General features: G+C 42.5%; 1 protein-coding gene across 3 annotated transcripts; it reads left to right on the top strand.

Annotated features, from left to right (window-relative positions):
* The first annotated feature begins 559 nt into the window (after nucleotides 1-559).
* Nucleotides 560-14,405, top strand: capn3a (calpain 3a, (p94)). 3 transcript variants are annotated; one of them, XM_055057023.1, is made up of 21 exons: nucleotides 560-1,027; nucleotides 1,292-1,361; nucleotides 2,396-2,514; nucleotides 3,355-3,488; nucleotides 4,891-5,059; nucleotides 5,223-5,306; nucleotides 5,395-5,489; nucleotides 5,587-5,664; nucleotides 6,190-6,350; nucleotides 6,540-6,709; nucleotides 6,823-6,843; nucleotides 6,950-7,158; nucleotides 9,731-9,767; nucleotides 9,874-9,951; nucleotides 10,061-10,118; nucleotides 10,683-10,756; nucleotides 11,736-11,804; nucleotides 11,994-12,072; nucleotides 12,873-12,989; nucleotides 13,211-13,269; nucleotides 13,680-14,405. In XM_055057023.1, exons 1-21 carry the CDS (start codon nucleotides 776-778, stop codon nucleotides 13,704-13,706), a joined length of 2,160 nt encoding a protein of 719 aa, XP_054912998.1. In that variant the 5' UTR covers nucleotides 560-775; the 3' UTR covers nucleotides 13,707-14,405. The 3 variants fall into 3 exon arrangements, with proteins under 3 accessions (XP_054912998.1, XP_054913000.1, XP_054912999.1); XM_055057025.1 differs by having other exon boundaries at nucleotides 561-1,027; nucleotides 6,823-6,834; nucleotides 10,683-10,747; XM_055057024.1 differs by having other exon boundaries at nucleotides 561-1,027; nucleotides 6,823-6,834.
* The last annotated feature ends 49 nt before the right edge of the window (nucleotides 14,406-14,454 follow it).

The raw sequence follows: 14,454 nt of genomic DNA, 5'->3' as shown, positions 1-14,454 counted from the left end.
TGGCTTTAATGTGAGAATTCCAACTTTTTTCCTCACATTTCTGACTTTAATCTTCTGAGACAAAAAGTCAGAATTTGTTTTTTTTTTTCAGTGGCCTTCAACGTCTTCCATACAAAAAAGGGAATCAGTTCAAGAGAATTAAAAGAAAATTGTGAGGTAGCGTGTGCTTATTCTGACAAACTGAGATGTCAGACAATAAGCTCCAACCACATATTCATATTGATGAATGACTCCTTAATGTCAATACATATTCCGTTATCGTCAACATGTGTTATCTGGTATAGAGACGAAACGGTAAAGAGAATATAACACGGGTGTTGCTCCCTGTCACAGCGGCAGCCTGCTCTGGTTGTGCTGAGGCTGCTCAACGCTGAGCTCCATTGAGAAGAGGTTTAAAGGGCTTGAATGCCTTCTGCTGAGGCAGGGCATCCACCAAACGCTCTTTCCATGCCCTCTGGCCTTTGTGTCACCCAACAATGATGGCAGGGCGAGGGTCGACCAATGGGAACGCCACAAAACAGTCGATGTGGTCCGTGAGCTTGTGGCGCTTGTGCGTCCAGATGAATGGCCGCCCAAAGGTGAAACGTTTCTTTCACGCCATGTGTGACGAAGGGGACAGCGCGGGAGACGTCACGCAGAGGAACAACCAATCGGATTACAGCCGTTTGGATTTATGCCAGGGTTTTTTTGGCTTGTAAGACTTTCGTACAGGTGACCAGGGCCGTTTTTTTTTCCTACCCCCTCACAAAAAAATTTGAAGGTCTGCCGAGTGGAGATGCCATACACGCCATCTGGCTTTTTCTGCGACCGGTTGATCCGGGAACGAGAAAGGAGAGACGGGGAAGGGTCCCTGAACAAGCCCATCCGGTTCAACGGACAGGACTACAACACCCTGAGACAGGACTACCTGCAGAGGAAGACTCTGTTTGAGGATGAAGCGTTCCCCGCCACAGTGGAGTCTCTGGGCTTCAAGGAGCTCGGACACAAGTCCAACAAGGTCAAGAACATCGTCTGGAAGAGGCCTAAGGTAGGTCGGGTTGGCAGGAGGAAGGGCAATCTCACACAGTTGAATTAAGATGGGGTGGACCACATTTGGGAGGTAGGACTTGATTTTTTATTTTTTTTATACACAAAGAAAAAGAATTTGTGAGATGATGTTGGGATTTTGTCCAACCTGAGAAGAAACAAGTGAAGCTGTCCAGGAAGAGGCTTTCTACCTGTTTTTTGAATGTTTTTTTTATAGTCCATGTTTAACCTGAGGTTAACTTTCCTTTGTGTTTTGTTTCCGCAGGAAATCAGTGAAAACCCTCAGTTCATTGTTGGAGGAGCGAGTAGGACAGACATCTGTCAGGGAGATCTTGGTAAACTCTGTCTCGATAGATTTTTAAAAACACATATGGAACGTCAGCAGATCACCGCTCAGTCTTAAAGTCCTGTACTTCTCCATGCATTTTCAAAAGACGACTTTATTTATAATTCTTTAGAGTTGAACTGAAACGCCGGGAATCTGATTTTATTGTTCTTGCCTTGTTGACATTTGACGGTGGCCCGCTGGCTGAAAAATTAAACATCCTATAGCTTTTTAGATGGCATAGAAAGCAAAGAAATGATAAGAAGCTATTTCTAAATCAACTTTTTTTCTACAAGTTTGCATTTAATTCAGGCTGGGAGATAGCGAGCGAGAGCAAGACTTAAAGGAGATAACGTGGAAGTTTTATTTTATATGTTAAAATAATTTCAAAATTTTCCTGAAACAAAGACAGAGTGAACTTTGATTGATGCTAGCCATGTGAAAATGTCAATTATGTGACTTGTTCACAAGCATTAGTTAAAGCCAATCCGACACCAGCTGCTCTTCGCCTCTATAGGTTTTTTTTGACGGTTAACATTTGTTTGGCTGAAACAAAATCATATAAAAACGAGCGGCGATTTTTGCAACAGTTTCCAACAACAATCTGTATTCTCAATAGTAACACACCAAAAAAATAAAACCCTGTAGGTTATTTCATATCCCAGGTATCCCCCACATACGGCCTCTCTGTCTGCAGCAGCCTCCCCCGTTTTGTGCTTACTCTTTTGCAAGGGAATCCAACCGGCAGCACTTCCCATTGTTGCTCCGTTCACACAACAAATAAAGGGGACCAAAGAGAACAAAAGTCTTGGCAGACACTGTTTATCATTCCCCGTTGTAAAAGAAAAAAAAAAAAAAGCACATTGTTCTGGTGTGACAGTTACAAAAACACAACGATCAGCACTTTGCAGAAAACTTTCCCTCCTGCAGGACAAAAATGATCAATATATTCTGGGCTAAATCTAGTCACAGACAGAGGTTGTGGCTCACGTTGGAACGCTCTTCACCTTCGGGCATTGTTCAACGTTTGTTTTCTCTGTTCAGGTGATTGCTGGTTGCTCGCCGCCATTGCTTGTCTCACCCTGAATGAGAAACTCCTCTACCGAGTCGTTCCCCAGGAGCAAAGCTTCTCTGAGAATTATGCCGGCATCTTTCACTTCCAGGTGTGATCATCTACTTTTCTAGCCACTAATTGTTACTTTTGAGCCATAAATATCTTGCATTTTCCTGGGTTTTCCATGAAAGACCAGCAGCAATGATTGTGAATAAGAAAGCCAATTATACATTGTTTAGACTGTTTTTCTACGACCAATATCCGAAATATTTGTCTTGCCTTTAGCCTGCGTTCAGAAGTCTATTTATAAGTGTGTATAATTCCATTTCAGTCAAAGCCGAGTTGTTCTTTAGTCAAAGTTTGTCAGAGAAAATTCAACACTTGGAAATGCCACAGAGCCGACATTTAAAAAGAGTGGTAAGAAAAGAAAACAATGTGACCATACCAGCTTTCAGCAGTTCTGTGTGTTCAGTGGTCCAGTCAAAGTCTCTAGATCTCAATTCAGGTCAGAATCTGCTGTAAGTTGTGGAAATTTATGTTTGTAGATGTCCTCCATCTATTTTGACTCATCTTGCTCTATTTCATTGAGAAAAATAGACAAGAATTTAAGTTGTTACATGTGCAAAGCCGGTACGTTATGATTCCAGGCTAAAAGCTGGAATCGTAACAAGACATGGTTCTACCAGCTTTTGACTCTTTTGACACTTTTTAGATGCTTGAAAATTGTGTTTTGTTTAGTTTTTTTCTGCCACTGCTGCTTCTCTTGGTCTGTCACATGAAATCCAAATGAAATGTCATGAACTTTGTTTTTTGTAATGTAACAAAATATAAATGCGTGGGAAGCAACAAGGCACCGTGATCACAAAGTCCAACAACAAACAAAAGAAGAGCCGGTAACGAAGGGACCACCACACACACTAAGGCATTGTCATCTGTCTCATGTATTCAGTTCTGGCGTTACGGTGACTGGGTCGATGTCGTCATTGACGACCGCGTCCCGACTTTCAACAACCAGCTGGTCTTCACTAAGTCGGCCGAGAGAAACGAGTTCTGGAGTGCCCTGCTGGAGAAGGCCTACGCAAAGTAAGTCGTAACACCTTAGTGTCAAAGAGCAGAGGCATTCCGGGGTGCTTTCAGCTCCACTACTGCGTTTATCACGTCTCAATCATTGCATATAGTCTACATTACATTAACTGGTTTCTTTTGTTTCTACGTATGTAAGTTTGGATGTGTTTTGTTTATGAAGTGGTTATATCTAGTAGTTATCTTGCACTGTGTCAGGAATTTCTTTATCAATTAATTGAAACTATGCTGATGTAATTAGCTGTGAGATTATGAACTTTATTAATTTACTCTATGGACATATTTGTATGTTGCTTCTTATGTCAAAGGTATTGGAACAAACCTGGAAAGGTTCAATGGATAAAGATGGGATTGTTGGGACTGTGAAAGCTTCTAATTGACTTGATCAATATCTTTTTAATCGCGTCTCACCATTAATTGTTAGAGGAAGTTACAGGCAGATTTACAAGTCTTACAGAAAAGGCTAAACGCTGGCTTACCAAATGGTGCTAATGGCTAAATTGCTCAAGACAGACATTTGGAATGTTTTTTTTCTTTTTTGAAAACCTAAGAGGGGATCTTTGTGGTGTGTGCAGCTTTTGTCAGATCTTACTCTTCTCAAACCAGGCTTCAGGCGTAATAGGGTTGCTAGTACCTCCGGGAGTTAGGGGTGTTAGTTTGTAAGCCAATAGGAACTGTGGCTGTCATTGAATAAGACTTAAAATTATTTGCAACAGCCCTAGAAACGTAAAACTATTTGGAAATGCAATGTACATACCAGACGAAAGCTAGAAAGGCAGTGGCCCAACACGATGCCGTGAGCTGCTCCCATTGGGGTACTCAATGTGAAATGAGCAATTTGTCAAGCCCTAGTGACACAATTCTGGTTTGGAGTTCACATACTTGCCTGGATGTTCAGTAATGAGCCCAAAGTCTGAATAAGCATTAGAACGATCAAAGATCACCTCTACAGGGGAAGGATCTGAAACCTTGTCTCTGATGGGAACTAAAGTTGGGGAGCAAGCAACAACCCTACAAACCGAAAAAAAAAATTCTGATTTCTAGATGTTTCGTGACACAAAATTAAGTTATTTGGTCCAGTTTTTCTACTCAGTCTGGGTCGCACTGAGGAGATGTTGTTAGCAAGGTGAAGCTGTAAGAATTTGTGACTGAAGGAGACGATGACCTTTATGTCCGTACGGCATCTGACCTCACTGCGAAAAGGGCTTATTAGAAGGGTGTTCAGGAAGAACGTGATACCTAATCCTACATGTGTAGCACCAAGTCAATCGCCAAAAAGGCAACTCGCTTTATTCGCCTCATTAATTGATCAATGTACGTTGCCCCCTTTTTAAATAGACAGATTTAAATTGAAAGGAGAAAGCATGACCGAAGGATCTCTGTCGCCTGTTGCTCTGTCCAGGCTTCACGGCTCTTACGAGGCCCTGAAAGGCGGGAACACCACGGAAGCCATGGAGGATTTCACGGGAGGCGTCACAGAGTTTTACGAGATGAAGGAAGCTCCAAAAGAGCTTTATAAGATCATGAAGAAAGCCCTGGAGAGAGGCTCACTCATGGGCTGCTCCATTGATGTGAGAGACTGGTTATCTTACTTTGACCATATAAGATAAGACTTTTTTGGGAGTTTTTGTTTGTTAGAAGTGTAATCTGTGTGTTGCTTTTGTTGTTTTCTCATATTTTCTCTTGCTCTGTTCTTGGCTTCTTCTTGTTTTTTTGCTCAATGTTTGGCTTTAGTCTCTGGTTCCCGCTCGCTTTGAGACCCGCACGGTGACGGGACTAGTGAAGGGTCACGCCTACTCCGTGACGGCGGTGGACGAGGTAAAACCGCCGGCTCAACCGGAACGCGTTGACGTGTTCGGTTCCACGGCATGCGACTCACCATTTCCATTTCTCTGCATCACAACAGTGTAAACCCTCTCAGCAGAAGGACAACAAAGTCCGTCTGGTGCGTCTCAGGAACCCCTGGGGTCAAGTGGAATGGAACGGCCCCTGGAGTGACAAGTGAGGATTTCTTTTGCTTTCCTTAAAGGCTTTATCATTGGTCTCAGATATTTGTTGCTTGTTAAGGAACTTACATCTTCTTGTTTATTTCCAACAGCTCCAAAGAGTGGGCCAATCTCTCCAAGGCTGACAAAGACAAACTGCAGCACCAAAGCGCAGAGGACGGAGAGTTCTGGTGAGTGTCGGGTCACTGAACATGCGACTGCTGTTAAAATGTTCAGATTGATTTAAAAATGCTTCAATGTCCAATAAATGAACTGCTGAGGACTAAAAGCTAGTTATTGGTTGAAACCACCTTTCAATCTAATTTTAGCCCCCAGTCTTTGCCAGTCAGTTATCCGTTGTCCACAGCCGTATGCAGATGATCCTACTGTGTTTCTGTCAGATTTGGTTCTCCAAAACTTGAATTTTTCTACTTGGAAGCAAATCTTTTGACAGTGACGAGTGAAGGGTTACGCCTTCTGTGCACTGGTGTGCAACATTTCAGGGGTGGAAGGGGGAATATAAGGGTTGGCTGCTGTGAGATTTATTACAGGCTATCTTGTCGGACAAAATTACCAAATATTTGGGGGACTTTAAATACAGAAAATGTTACACTGGGCCACACACACACACTACAGTGTTAAAACAGCAATAACATTTTAAAAGGGCACTTTTCCTTTCTTTCGTGGTGACTATTGTACTTTCTGGTGTGCTTCAGGATGTCGTTTGAGGACTTCAAGAAGAATTACACTAAGATTGAGATCTGCAACCTGACACCCGACGCCCTCGAGGACGACAAGATCCACAAGTGGACGGTTTCTGTGAACGAGGGCCGCTGGGTCAGAGGCTGCTCCGCCGGAGGCTGCAGAAACTATCCAGGTGCGTTAAAGCTTTTTATGAATCAAAAATATCTGTGCAGTTGATTAAAACTAAAACAATATCAAGAGAGAAACACAAAAAGCTCAACTGTTTGGCTTTTGCAAATCAGTGCAAAACCATAAAAGGCCAAACATGAAGCTTTATTTCATGTGAACGTGAGAATATTTGATCGTTCCACATCTTCTGCAGACACCTTCTGGACCAATCCTCAGTACCGCCTCCGCCTGCTGGAGGAGGACGACGATCCGGAGGACAACGAGGTGGTCTGCACCTTCGTGGTGTCCCTGATGCAGAAGAACAGACGAAAAGAGCGAAAGATGGGGGCCAACCTCTTCACCATCGGATTCGCCATTTACGAGGTGACGGATTTTACGCAAACCTACTTTTGTTTGAATATGGAACCGATGCAATTCGATTGTGTGAAATAATAAACATCCAATGTGTTTCCACTGCTGCTTGCATCTCTCCACAGGTGCCAAAGGAGGTGAGGAAGGTGTCGACAAAACATTCGTCAACTGTATCCTGCATTCGTTTCGATCGATCATCAAAGGGATTATTGTCTCCGTGCTTTTACCCGTCGCTTCGGCTCATCTCTGCAGATGCACGGAAACAAGCAGCACATGCAGAAGGATTTCTTCTTGGTCAACTCCTCCAAGGCCCGCTCCAGGTCCTACATCAACCTGCGGGAGGTGACGCAGCGCTTCCGCCTGAGCCCCGGCGAGTACGTCATCGTGCCTTCCACGTACGAGCCGCACCAGGAGGGGGAGTTCATCCTGAGAGTCTTCTCTGAAAAGAGGAACACCTCAGAGTGAGTGAGCGGCCTCGGGGTTGTGATGTGGTGGGGGAAAAAACCGGGTCTGTAATGTACGACGGTGAGTTAGGGTTACTGAAGATAGAAAAAAAGAAACCAAACAACTGAAAAAAAAAAAACTAGGAAAAACCACGGAAATCTGTGGACTGCAAAAGTCAAACATTTGTGAGAAAAAAATTATCTCTGAAAGTTTGAGATCCTTCTCAGGAATTTCAGATTAATATTACAATGTTAATATTTTTTATTTTCGCATTGAGTTAGATTTTTTTTTTTTTTTTTTACAAAATGTCTGAGATCAATCTCAACATATTTTCTTGCAAATTTAAACTTTTGAAGTTCAGAAATGTTGATTTTATATACATTTTCCAAGCTTAATCTCAATATTTCAAAGTATTTTGGGAGAAATGAATTACTGTTTGTTTTTTGGGGGGTTTCTGTCTACAATGGCCATCACATGTTGTTGTGGTAAAGGACAAATATATATATACTTACCACTAATATATATATATATATATATATTTTAGTGGTAAAGGCCAATATACCTTTTGATATTTCTGATGTTTGTACATGTTTCAGAAGAGGGCTGGGTTTTTGCTGGAGGTGTCAGATCCTTTTCAGGATCCTTTTCCTAAAGTCTTCCTGAAATGTTGCTACAGGCCTTTTTTTTATGTATTAGAAAATAATCCATTGGAGAACATATTAAAATTGGGAATCAAATTATGTGGCTTGAAGTGAGAAAATGGCTGTAGGTGTTCGGTTTGATGCATTTAAGGACTGGAAAGAAATCTTTGGCTGACTGATTCTGGTAAAGCAGCCATGTTTATAGAGAATTATTTCAATTCTGTGAATCTTTCTGAAGTTAAATTCTCACCCGACCTTCGTCAGAGAGGTTTTAAAAATAAATGAAGCATTTCCAGCAGTACCCAGTCCTACTTCCTGCATGTCACTGGGTTTTGATTTCTGGTTGCTGCTTCTGCTGTTTTATGTTGTTGGGTTGTGGGCCACATGTTTGGGTGGGAAAGAAAAAAAAAAAAAAAAAAAAAAGAAAGCCCCAAGAGCAAACAATTTTAACGGCAGTTTGATTTGTAGAACTGGAAGAAATCTGCCCGAGTTCGAAGCTGTTATGGAATCTTTTTTAGGACGAGCGGCTTCCGATATGGGCGTGATCCGGTAAACGTTCAAACCACCTGATGCTGGAAGAGCCGGCCGCCGGCGTGAGCCGCCGGAGGACGAAGCGGCAAACAGGAGGGATAGATGTGCACAGTTCCTATCAGGGATGCTGGTGTAAATCTCTGGTCAGAAGTTGACACATTGCTTTGGAAACGTCTCATTCCAACCGTTTCCAGGCTTTAGAAACCAGAACCAGGTGAACACGTTTGGCTTCACCGCGGATTTTCTATAATCTGCACATGATCAGATCAGACATTCAGACTCAAAAGTGATTTTACACCCCAAAATCTGAGTTAATGCCACCAAACCAGAAGGATGTCCAGTGCAAACGTCTGGCATCATTCTGGCCATAATTTGGCTGAATTGGTTTCCAGGAATGAAGCTAGAACTTTGGAAAATTTCCAAACCCAATTTGGGTGTATTTTATTGGTCAGACACAGTATGAGTCAAAATTAGAAGCACCAAACCCAAACTTTCATACTCATGTAAAGAAATAGGACCGAACCCAAGAACCTGTGTTGACAGGTTATTCTGAAGAAGAGGACAAAAATGTAACTATTTGGGCTCGATGCTCAGAATTAGAAAAATCTGAGTTTGTTAAAGCTGAAAAAAAAAACAGTGCAAAACTGTTAAGCATGGCATCGATTGGCATTGGTTGGAAGAAGTTTGTCCAAACATTTGTTAATTTTGACCCTTAGATTTGAGGTACACTGCAAAAACACAACATTTTACAAAGATTTTCTGGTTTTGTTTCTCCTGGAAATATCTTGGCACATGTGAAACAAGACAAAACGAACAAGCAAGTAGCTTTTCGGCAACATAAAGCAGCTTGTTTTGAGTCAATAATTCCTGAATATTGATGAAAAAGTACTAGCTCCTCTGGTCTCACCATATTTTGTTACATTGCAACCAGAAACACAAATATGTTCGCTTGAATTTTAGTGTGAAAGTAAAATACAGTCGCGAAGCAGAAGGAAAATGATACATATTATTTTACAAATAAAACAACCCAGAAGTTGGACCAATTGCCGAGCAGAATCAGTATATATGGAAGCATTCATGGGCCATGAATGCTATTAAGTGTACTAAGATATTTGCACAAGAAACCAGACTGAAAACACTTTGTAGGATTTTGTGTTGTTTGCAGTGAAAATCCACAAAAAAAAGAGAAAGAAATCAAACACGTCTTCCCAATTTGAGTTTTTAAAACTCGCTGAAGTTGCAAGTTGTGTAATCATTCCATCCTGGAAAAAAAAGAACTGTTGAAATGAGCCATTAAAAGCTTGAAACGGCCGTGATGAGAGGAGGCTGGTACCAGGTACCAACATGTAGCTTCAGGTTCTGGATGAGATGCTGCTGGTGTCACCATGGTGACTGCTGTTTGTCCGTTTTCACCCAGGGAGATAGAGAACAGGATCGAAGCGGACCATCCGGTGGTAAGTCTGACTTCTCCACGCACCCGTTTTGGTGTCGGAGCGACGACGTTTCATCTTGTTTGTTTTGTTTCTCTTCTTCCTATTCGCTGCCTGGTTGCCCCGGCAGCCGGCTCCAGCCTCGGTGGGGGAGGAGAGCGAGGAGGACCAGCAGTTCCGGACTATTTTTCAGGAGATAGCCGGCGACGTGAGTGAAAAGACGGGGCAGAGACTCGCATGGTTTGTTTCAGGGTCGGCCGCGTTGACGGCGAAAGTGTGTTTGCGCATCAGTCCGACGCTCGTTCTCTCCCTCTCAGGACATGGAGATCACGGCCGGTGAGCTGAGGAACGTTCTCAACAGGGTGATCACCACGCGTAAGTCCAACACCTTCCACAGCTGCAAGACTTTGTGTGTTATTGTGCGACGCCTCGCCAGAAAGCGGCGGCCATTCGAGAGAAGAGCGCAAAAGGACACGCTTCTGCGTTTCTTCTAGAAACTCAGAATCTGAAAAGTGCGGCGTGCTTTTGTGTTCGTCACCTCGAGTCGATAAAACCGTATTTTGCAGCTCTCAGAAATATTTATTCACTCTTGTTTAGCAGAATAGCTTTTGAGTATCAGATATAGGTCTGGACTTTGACTAGGCCATGCTAACATATGAATTTTGCTGTCATTTAAACAGGGGTAATATTTTGCCAGTAAAATGTTTTTTTACACGCAAGATTTTAACGAAACCCTTAAAGAAAGGAAACGTCTTTATAATTGAGTCCCATCTGTAGTTACATGAAAATCTAGATGCAATGGTATGTTCACTCCTAAAATAGTTGAGATTTTCCAATAGGTCACTCCGAGGTTTGTGGTCGTTACTATAGTAAGAAAGTTCAAGAAGTAACTTTTCTTTTAAGACATTATTTTCATCCCCCATCTTGTTTTCCCTCCAGATAAAGACCTGAACACGGAGGGCTTCAGCCTGGAGAGCTGCAGGAGCATGATTGCTCTGATGGACGTATCCTTTGTATCGAGCGCATCAAGCAGGCCGTGTTGTGCACAGGAGACGCAACCTGCCGAGACCCTCTGGTCGGGTCGGTGACGGACGGTCACGGCGCCGGGGGCAACGTCTGGGTTCAGCCGAAAACTCCGCTCAGCCTTGAGAAGTCGGGTCCTGTTTGATACAATCGACGCGGGGCTGCAACTGATCATTATTTCAGTGACACCGAGTGTTACTGACGGATCACTCCATCCATTACTCTCACCATTAGTCGGATGAAAGACGCTCTCATTCTGCAGATTCTTTCATGTAACCTCCAAAGCCATTTTTTAATGTAATATTACAAATGCACTAAAAATCTAAACAATAAGAAAGGAAATGTTTTATTGCCTAAAATACAACAGTGTAGCATTCTTCCCTTAGCGAACCCTTGACCATCTGTAGCAAACGACGCTAAAATAAAACTTCTAAGATCAACATGTGAAAAGCTCAGGCCTCGACTTAACGTCACCGCAGTGTTGATTCATTTTGGGATTAACTCTAAATAACTATACAGTTCTTTTTTTGTTGTTGTTTTTTAACAAATGTTGAACTTGGTGAAGCTAAAACTACTTTAGTTTTTTTTCTTATTATCTTAAATTCAAAATTCAAATAGATATATGTTTTTGTACAGTTTTGGTCTAATTACCACAGCGAATATGCTGCTATTTCAACAAATGGCCTTTTAATTAATTGATTACTTGTTGGGGAGTATTTCAATTATCGATTAATGACGATTAATCATTTCAGCCCTATTTAGGAAAAAGGATAAAATACCATCATAGGAAGAACAGACTGGAAGGCCACTTGGGGTTTAGTGCCTTGCCCATTGGCATGCGCTAGAGGGAAGCTGGAATTGAACCCACAACCTTCTGACTTCTCACCCCGTTTTGAGAAAACGCTCCCCCACATCCCCTGTGAAATCCCTCACAAGCACTCAGTTTGGTCTTAACTGTGTCCACTGAAGATGGACGGGACAGGAAGACTCAACCTGCAGGAGTTCATACATCTGTGGAATAAGATCAAGCAGTGGCAGGTGGGAAGCGTTCACACTGGTTTATGATGAACAGCCGAATCAAAGGCAATCGCAGCGTCTTGTCGTCTCTGGCGTCAAGGAAAATGCTTTTTTTTTTTTTTTTTTGCTGGCATTTGTCATTACGAGCAGCTGGGCTGGGCTGGTTTTCCGTGGTTTGTGCGACAAATTCACATGTTCCTGTTTTCCCAGGGAATCTTCAAACATTACAACGCCGATCAAACCGGCAGCATCAACAGCTACGAGATGAGGAACGCCGTCAACGACGCAGGTAAGAACAGACAGGAAGTAGTTTGGGTCTTTGCTGACGATGCGTCAGGAAGGGGGCAGGGGATTAAAGTTTAGTTTGCAGAAGTTAAGAGAAGCACAACCTTTTCATATTGTGACACACACATTGCTTCAAAGTTTCATTAGGATTTTATGCGATGATCCAACAAGAAGGGGGGAAAAAAAACTAGAAAATATAAACAAGCCCTTTAGAAAAAGGCAACTTCTCAGGTTTTGTTGCATATCCACTGTGAGATATTGGTTTCTTATTTTCTTAGGTCTTAAAGGAAAACAAAAACCGACGTGACGTCACCTTCCTAAACAACGGCTTAAGTCATTTTTTTTTTTTGTCAAAGGAGTTGTTCTGTTTTGTTTTTTCACCTAAATAATTTTTGGGGGCAAAAAATGCCATAGGCTGTTGTTTACGAAGACGGTAATAACACACTTACTAACAACAGCTAATGTATTCAGTCCATTGTCTTCTGTAGGCTGTTGATATTTGTGAAAAATTATGTAAAAAAAAAAAAAAACAGTAAACAGGTTTCAGTTATTCAACTCAGGCCAGTGGATCTCATTTCATAGTGACGACAGGAGCATTATGTCTGATGTTTTATGACTCGGGCTGAAACCGAAAACTGCACCCTTAAAGTGCTCCGATGTTATCACCGCGTCACATTTTTGCTGTGAATAACAAGAATTAACAAAAAAAAAAAGTGACTGTGAGATTGTTCCTGGCCCGCAGCCTAAACTCATCCTGTAAATGTTCTTGTCACTGTACAGCCATGTGTCTTGTGTCCTGTCCAGGCTTCCGTCTCAACAACCAGCTGTACGACATCATCACCATGCGCTACGCCAACGAGAACATGAACATCGACTTCGACAGCTTCATCAGCTGCCTGGTTCGGCTGGAAGCCATGTTCAGTAAGTTGGGCTCCGATTGGGTGTTCCTGCAGATGGCAGTGGGACCACAGGAGGGAGGCGGAGAAGCCTGCTTTTTTTTTTCTTGTTTCTTTTCACCTATTATTGTCATACAGTCACAACAAAGTGACAGGTTTAACAAAAATGGGTGGAAAAAATGTGTTGTTTATAAAAAGTTGAACAAATGCTCAGCAGCACTTACAGTTCAACGTTTTCCTTCTCAGGGGCCTTCCAAGCATTTGACCAGGATGGGGACGGAACCATCAGACTCAGCGTCCTGGAGGTACGGAGCCATGATCACGCCTGCATGCGTCTGCAGCGCGACAGCCACATTAAACATGACACTAATGTGACAGCAGCACCCATTCTGACACATTTATCTGCCTCCAACCTGGAGTTTACATGCACAGATCATCTTCATCCTGAGAGACGTTTAGGTTTGTCTGCATGGATTTCAGTTGTTGCTCAACATCCAGCCTGAAGTATTTACCAGCACACAGAAATCCTTTTATATTTTCACATTTTTAATTAACTGAAACTGACATTCGTCTTGATCTGTAGTGCATATACACTTAGGTAAGGAAAAGAAACTAGTAAGTTTATTCCTGCGCTGCAAATTGAACCATGAGATTTTTTAAAAACATTTCTACAAAAAAAAAAAAAAAATGTTTCGTCTTCCTCCTCCGTCTGAAGTGGCTCCAGTTGACCATGTACGCCTAGACGGGCCCAGCTTCTCCCAGGTGAACTCCACTCCACACCAGGACCAGACCTGCCAGCCTTTACCTCAGAACTCGGTGTTCAGCCTGACCGCCGACGGCTTTCATCCACATCAACTCACCTCCAGGAGCTCCAAAGGACGTGTTCACCTCCACCGCTCTGTTCCCTCTGCCCACCACCACCTCGGTCTCTTTTCAGTTGCATTTTCTTCTTTTTTTGGACATCACCAGCCGTTGTACTGTTCCTTTTCTCAGGCAGCAAACAAAACCAACCTCTTTTTACTGTCACGATACCTCAGAGCCCCTCTCATGCATCGTGTTTTCTTCTTATCCCATTCATCCCTCTGAACGTTTCTCATATTCGATTCTCATCAGGTTCTTTTTAATCACTTAGTTTTGTCAAGTAAGAACTTTTTTTCTGAACCATGTTGCACACAGCTCTGTCCGTGTTGGAGAAACTCAGGCCTCCTCTGTTCCACCTCAGCAGGGCTTCGCTCCCGCTCACCGTCTTTTGGTTTTTAAGCTCGATTAAAGATCAGAAATATGGATTTCAAACATTATGGCAAAAAGGGTTGAACTGCAGTTTTTTGTGATTCACTCCTCTCCCCCCAAAACCCCCCACTTATAAAAGCTTTGGTCAATTGAGTGTACTTCATTTTTAATCCTTTTAACCCAATAAATAAATATGTAGCTGTTGGTTTGACCATGTCTGATTTGAACATTTCTTTGTTAAAAGACGACATTTTGTCTTT

This window comes from Poeciliopsis prolifica, unplaced genomic scaffold, assembly GCF_027474105.1.
Source record: "Poeciliopsis prolifica strain line A6 unplaced genomic scaffold, Auburn_PproV2 SCAFFOLD047, whole genome shotgun sequence".
NCBI lineage: Eukaryota > Metazoa > Chordata > Actinopteri > Cyprinodontiformes > Poeciliidae > Poeciliopsis > Poeciliopsis prolifica.
Note: the sequence above shows the minus strand (reverse complement) of the source record. Positions and strands in the feature narration are given on the sequence as shown.

Excerpts from the sequence above, each read along its gene's own strand:
- capn3a (XM_055057023.1), top strand. The coding sequence starts at position 776 with ATGCCATACACGCCATCTGGCTTTTTCTGCGACCGGTTGATCCGGGAA. Across the intron at positions 5,665-6,189 it reads GCAGAGGACGGAGAGTTCTG|GATGTCGTTTGAGGACTTCA; the intron begins GTGAGTGTCGGG and ends GGTGTGCTTCAG. Across the intron at positions 6,844-6,949 it reads TGCCAAAGGAGGTGAGGAAG|ATGCACGGAAACAAGCAGCA; the intron begins GTGTCGACAAAA and ends TCATCTCTGCAG.